The sequence below is a fragment of the Hipposideros armiger genome, unplaced genomic scaffold (assembly GCF_001890085.2).
Source record: "Hipposideros armiger isolate ML-2016 unplaced genomic scaffold, ASM189008v1 scaffold_337, whole genome shotgun sequence".
Lineage (NCBI taxonomy): Eukaryota > Metazoa > Chordata > Mammalia > Chiroptera > Hipposideridae > Hipposideros > Hipposideros armiger.
Genome location: NW_017731687.1, coordinates 2,067,276 through 2,074,308, shown reverse-complemented (window position 1 = coordinate 2,074,308; position 7,033 = coordinate 2,067,276). Strand labels below are relative to the sequence as shown.

The 7,033-nt window shown below is 48.0% G+C and overlaps 1 protein-coding gene across 1 annotated transcript in view; it reads left to right on the top strand.

Annotated features, from left to right (window-relative positions):
• CUNH4orf50 (chromosome unknown C4orf50 homolog) overlaps window positions 1-6,620 on the top strand; it is a 48,344-nt gene extending 41,724 nt beyond the window's left edge. Inside the window, exons 8-10 of the mRNA XM_019661151.1 lie at window positions 2,151-2,324; window positions 6,332-6,388; window positions 6,609-6,620. Coding sequence (XP_019516696.1) covers window positions 2,151-2,324; window positions 6,332-6,388; window positions 6,609-6,620 — 243 coding nt within the window. The remainder of the gene's footprint in view (window positions 1-2,150; window positions 2,325-6,331; window positions 6,389-6,608) is intronic.
• The last annotated feature ends 413 nt before the right edge of the window (window positions 6,621-7,033 follow it).

Here is a 7,033-nt window from a genome sequence, read left to right as displayed (position 1 = left end):
TTTCTATTGGTGCAGATAAGCTAACATAGTCACGCTCATTCTAAACAGTGTTTTTAATTTTCAGCCCAGTGGTCACAGTATCTGCTTTCTTGTGATCTTTGCAAACAGTCTTTGGGGCACAAGATTGCCCTAGGCCCTTATCCAATGGTTATTTTGTCCTGTTTCAACATTCCAAAGATTTGAGGCATAAGACGTGCAAGGCAGCTCCTCTGGGACGGCAGCCGGGGCTCCATTTGAAAGTGGCTCCGTTTATTTATTTATTTAGACACATGCCTGGAAACTCATCCTAAGTCAACAATTCTATATGTGGAAAAGTTCAGTGGACAGGCATCCATGCTAGGACATTTACAACAGAAAACAAAAAAAGGTGGGGAGAAAGAAATGCCACAATTGTTAATTAACCCATATACTCAATGAAATATTAGTTGCTAAAATGATGCTGACACGCACCATGTGATAGCAAAGAAATTATGATTTTCTACTGAATTTTAAAAAGGTAGGAAATGGAATGTAACAGATGACTCCAGTGATAGAGATACACACCTGTGTGTGATTGACAACTTAGGCTAGGAGAGCAACTAAAATAGTAGCAGTGGTTACTTAGAAAGATGGTAACATGGGTAATTTTTAAAAAAATTTAGGTGGAGTTTGGGGATCTGGGAATGAAAGAGAATGAAATAGGTTGCTGCAAGACTCAGAGACGTCTTGATTTTTAGGGTAAATTTCTGGGTTGAGGCTTGACTGAGAATATTCTCTTCTAGCTCAGAAACACCTCCTGCACCCTGATTTGGACAGTGCCCTCCAAAGCCCTTTGCCTTCCGGGTCCTGGCCCATTCCTGAGGCTGAGTGGCCAGCACAGACAGCTCGACTGGAGTCTCTGGAGGTGAGAGGACATCAGTTGCCTAATTTCCTGTATAAACTTTTTAATTGAAGGTATAACACACATGTAGAAAAGAGTACAACTCGTAAGTGTACAGCTCAGGGAACTATCACAGGTTGCTACATACCCAGGAAGCCATCTCCAGGTCAAGAACTCGAAAATGACCAACCCCACAAAGCCCGTCTGGTTTCTTTTCCTAGTCTGTTTCTATTATCTACTTTATAATTTGTGGTTTGGGTCAAATCATGTGTTCTGTGTCTGGTTATTTCTCAGCGCGTGCTGGACATGGTGTGCAGAAACTTGAAGGTATGATCTGAGGTTCAGCCTGACAGTGTCTTCAGCCTGAGAGGACTTCCCATAGCTTCTGACAGGCAGCCAGGCCAGGTGCAGACCCTTCCTCACCTCAGATCTGTTTCAGCATGTGTGGGGTCTGCTTTCTTTCTTGTTCACTCTGACTCCTACAGCATGGCCGTTTGGGGTCTTGATCAAAAGGCTGCAGTGTTTATCACATCCTTCCCCCTTGTCCCTTGTCAGCCCCATGAGGCTGCCAAAGGCTCTACTCAGCTTTTAACCCGTCAGCTGNGTCACGGCCATTTACTCACACTCCCACAATGCTAAGTCACCTTTTCCTTCTCACCTTCCGCCCTCCCTGAAACTCACTCCTGACGTCTAAATGAAAGCCGCTCACTTGTGTTCAGGCCATTAAGTGTGAGAGGCTAGTTTGCGCTGATTTAAGAAAGCTGTTTTGGGGATATGCAGTATCTTCTGCTTTATGGAAATATACGAAGCTTTAATGTAATAAACATCTCATAATTGGATTTGAACATGAAATACCATTCATCCTACTGTGTTTCAGTATAATGGTGACCGATATCTATCTATTAAAGCACTCTGAAACACCATGCTATTGTGCATATTTATGAAAAAAAATGAAAAGATTGTTTTTTAAAATAACGTTAGAATGTCATTCTGCGATTCCCTGCCCCACCATCCTCCCTCAAGAAACCCATCACGGGCCACACACTCATGTGAGCACGTGGGTAAGAGCTTAGTGGAGAAAGCAGAAGAAAATATGTGGATAACAATGATGATTATACTGGCTAATAGGATTTGGAGTAATTTCTGTTCCTTTATTTTCTCCAATTTTTCAACTATGGTGAAAATGTAAGCAGGAAAACTATTAAGAAGGGAAACAGGTACTGTTCATTAGCTAAGGCAAATTACTTGGGAGATAGCCTAAGAATTACATCCTCATCTGTCATTCCCACAGCTCCGGGACCCAGAGGCCGAGACTTCGGAGGAGGATCTCAGGCTGCGTGTCAGGCAGCTCGGTCACCAGGTGTTGACCCTGCAATGCCAGCTCAGGGACCAGGGGTCCGCATACCGGCAGCTACAGGCGGCTCGAGATGAGGCCCTCTGCCTCCAGCACCAGCTGACGGGCAAGGTAGGCCGGACAGCACTTCCTCTCCTGCCTGGAAACTCATGTGCCCACCCTACAGGAGGTGTTCAGAACTTTTTTTAAAAAAATTAAAAGAATCAGGTAAGAGCTCACGAACCATTTCTAGCAGTTGCTTACTATTGTTTAGAATTCTAAAGCATACTCGTAGACCAGTGTAGGGAAGAAAAACAAGGTCTGTATTCCCTCCATCCAGCTAACCTATTAAATCTAAAACTAATAATACACAGATATGGTTTTTTTAGAAAGTCAAACAGTTTTTCCAATGTGACTTAGGTAAAATCCTTTCTCTGTAGGAGGGATGTGGGTGTGGTTAGGAAGGGGGCAAAGAGGGATCCCTGTGGAGTTGGANGAATGACTGAAGCCCTGATGTTTGGGGCTCTGTGATCCAAGGGGTCCCTACCTCCAAGTCAGACCACCTTCCTGCCCTGCCTGCCTGCCATTACTGGGCACCCAGGCACTACCACCTGCAAACTGACATGCCAACAACGCTGAACCACTGGGATGGGCAGGAAGTGATCATCACCCGCTCCCCGAACTGAGCAGGAGGGCACCTGGAGGGTCACCCTCAAGATGACAAGCTTGTCACCTTCTCCAGACGTATGCAGATGGGGGAGGTCATTTCATGTCACTCACTCACGTCATTCATGTAACAAATCTGTCCCAAGGGCCATGTGGTGCTTAGGGATGACACAGTGACAGTGCCAGGGACACAGGGGGCGTGCCAGCCTGACCTTGAGGAGCTCCCCGGCTGTGTGGGAGACAGACCCACAAATATAAAAATTCACCGCAGGGGTAGAAGGAAGGCAGAGGCGAAGGCGCAGAGGGCTGCTGAGCCCTGAGCATCAGGGGGGGCGTGCCCAAGGAGGGGACACCTGGGTTGGCCTCTGAATACATCTGAACAAGCCTTTTCTGGGCTTGGGACGTGTAGGAGCCACACGGGAGTGACGAGGAAGTTCCAGGGGCTGGGGTGGGGGGAAGGCAGTGTGGCTGGAGCTGGAGGAGGGAGCAGGAAGATCGTCATGGTGGGACTTGAGAGGCGCAGGGATGGGGCTGAGAGTCTCTTATGCCAGGCGGCAGTAATGGCTAGCATTGTCCGAGGGCCTGTGTGGCCAACCCCGTGTGAATGCTTTGCCTGCTCCATCTCCTTTTGTCCTGGTGCCCTTAACAATGCCCACTGTACAGATGAGCAAAGCAAGGTAATATAGCTGCTCAGCGGTGGAGCCAAGGTGCATGCTCTTGACCCATCCAGAGGGCACCCGGAAAGGCAGCGGGAAGCCCGTTGGGGGTGCAGCTATGTGGCAGCTTATTTTCAACACTGGCTTTGGCTTCCTGGTGGAGGAAGACGTGGCAGGGAGGAGGCTGAGCTAAGCCAGTGATGGGGGGTGCAGAGCCAGGAGGGGATGCCCCGGCCCCCGTGGGAGCCCTGTTCCCAGGGACCCACCTGGCTACGTCCTCACTCCCACCCTTTCAGGCCAAGCTGGCTTCTCTGGTCCAGAAGTGCCGGGAGAGGAACCGCTTGATCAAACACCTGCTGCAGGAGCTGCACAGACACGGGGCGGCCAGTGACCTGCTCTCCGAGACGGTGCACAGCCTGGTGAACGACGTGGCACTGGCCGAGTACGCGGCCACCTTCCTGGCTCCCGGCGTCCCAGAGGTAGATGCCCACAGAGCCCTGGCCCTCTTCCTGTGGGGGCTGCGGGCACAGGACCCGCCCACCTACCTGCCCGACCTAACAGCCCCTGTCTGTCTCCCTCCATCCACTGACCCCACATCCTGGACGACTCCTCTGTGCCCGCACCTGTGCTTGGGGCTGGCGTAGGAAGGAGATCTGGCCATCCTTAATTTACAGTACTCAACACAGTGCAGGGGACAGACACACAGAGTGACTTGAGTTCAGTGTCATATACGCACCGTGGTGTTTGTTTCACCAGACTGTTCTTTCACACGTGCCTCAGGACCTTAGCACTTGCCGCTTCCTCTGGTAGGATTCTTGTCTGTCCTGCAGCCTCCTATCCATCCACAGTCCAAGTGTGGCCTTGCCCAGGGAGCCTGCCCTGAATCCCATGAACCACAGAGTTAGTCACCCCCCCTCCCCGTCCTCCATGGAACGTGGACATGCCTGATGTGGAGGGATTTCCCCCGCACTGTGGTGGGAGTTTGGTCAGCACCTCTGTTGGGGCCAGAGCTGCTCCATCACCACCTCTGTCTCCCTAGTGCCTGGCACAGAGAAGCTTCTCAGGGAATATTTACACGCGTGAAATAATGAGCTAAATGAGTAAGGAGCTCCTCTCCTACTGGTTAACAGAAGAGGGAACTAGGCTCAGAGAGGGTGGGAGACTCAGCCCAGGTCACACAGCCCCCAGGCAGTGCAGAGGGTGATGGGTGNTACTGTCTGTCCTTTTGTTGATAACCATCCTCGTGGGTGTGAAGTTGGATCTCATTGTGGTTTGGATTGGATTTCCCTGACAGCTAATGATGCTGAGCTCATTTTCATCTGCTTATTGGCAGGTCATATATCTTCTTTGGAGAAATGTCTGTGCAGATCCTTTATTCATTTTGTAATTGGCTTTTGTTGTTGTTGTTATTGAGTTGTAAGAATTTGTTATATAGTCTACATATATGTCCCTTATTAGGTATATGATTTGTAAATATTTTCTCTCATTCACTTTCTTCTTGAAAAACTGAAAAAAAAAATGCCCCAGTACACAGTTCCCAGCAACATAGCCATGCTATTTCCTAAACCAAAGCAGAGAGAAAATTGAATCCTAGCCTGCAAATATTGAGTGCCTTTCCAGCATAAGACAGCCTGCTTGGAGCCGGGATTTTACTCTGAATATATTCAGAGTAAATATATTTCTGTGTGTCCGCCAAAATAGATACACAGAAATGTTCATTGTAGCCTTGTTTGAAAAGCAAAGAAACAAAAATGATATAAATTTCCATAAACAAAGAATTGGTTAAATAAACTATGTTGATTTAACATACATTATAAATTATTTCATCAAAATAATATGCAGGACTTTACAAGAATATGATCATTTTGTCTGTGTTGATATGGGAATAACTCCACGAGTTTTAATTGAATGATACAAACAAGATGTAAGACATTTTGTACAGTATAATCTCATATGTGGACATATACACATGTATGCATTCTGATTATGGGTATATAGGGTTAGAGGTCAGAAGAGGTTGGGGAGAGGAAGGACTTTTATTTATGCAGCTTTCTTGTACCCACTACAGAGGGAACAAGAGAGTGAGAGGAACTCATAGAACACTTGTCTTGTTATATCTTGTGATTTTGTGGGTCAGGCATTCAGGCAGGACTCGGTGGGGCGATTCTGCTCTAACGGCATCCGTGGGGACCACTCAGTGCTGTTCAGCTGGGCCCTGGGCTAGGCCAGAAGGTCCAAGGTGGCTTTACTCACGTGCCTGGCGCCCCTGCCCCGGACAGTAAGAATGGTTTACAGTCATTGAGTGCTGACTGGATGCCAGGCCTTGTCCTAAGCACTTTACAGGAGTCATTCACGCAACTATCCTCACCAGTGGATGGACACTAATATTGACCCCATTTTATAGATGGGAAGACTGAGGCAGATAGAAGTGACTTGCACAAGGTCACAGCTCTAGTGAGTGGCTGGGCTGGGATTGGGGACCCAAGGCATCTGGCTTGGGAACCCATAAATTTAACAACACATGCAAAAAACCTCAGGCCCCTCTGCATGGGGAATCCGGGGAGGCTTCCTGAGGGAAGAGGTGACAGAGCTGGCCCGACAGCTGCAGTCCTGCAGAGCTCATGCTCCAGTGCTCAGAGTGTCCTTCCTTTCGATCCTGCTGAGCAGGTGATACGGGAAAGGTCCCTGTTCCCCACTGAGGACCCTGTGGGAAAAGAGGGGACACGAGCCAACTTCTGGGAGCCTGGCTTTCCCGGGGAAGCACCTAGCTGTGTCAGTTATGGCTCAGCCTTGTCAACAACATGGCTTCTCTTTCAGCTTGACGAACTTCAGAAAAAGCATTATGAAGCGAATTTGGCTGTGACTCCTTTGAAGGTAATATGTTTATGAAATCAATACGAAATGTCTTTCGAAAAATAAAAAAGTTTATGGTATTTTTCCCTTTATAGATTGTATTAAAATGCTGGAAAGACGAATGAAAGATACAAAATCACCCCCAACCCCCATTTGAATCAAATGCTTCCTTCCCGTATATTTTACACGTGTCTGCGATACTCCTTTACCTGTATGTCTATGTCCTGCTTTCCCACTTGAGAATGTCACCTAGAAGGGCTGTCCCTGTCCTTGCCGACCTTCAAAGCATGAGACTGCAGTTCATGAACTGCCATTCCTTTGCTCGGTGTTCAAGTTCATCTTTCCTTCCTTCCTTTTTTCTTTCCTCCCACCCTGTCTCTCTTGCTTCATTGTATATCAACACCATGATGCACATTTTTTATTAGAAAGGGTTTCCCCACAAATCTAGACATTCCTTTAAATCACATTCCCAGAAATGGCCTAACTGGCCCACGGGGTTTCATTGGTTAAAGAACTGATTGCTACTTGGATGTGTGGCTTGGTTGCGATGACACACTCAGTCTCAAATATGGCACCGGGTTTGTGAAGTGGACAGGGACGACCTGCCTCTTCTTTCTGTTCCCTGGAAAGGGTGGAGAGAGAGGGGGATCTGGGAGCTAGAAGGAC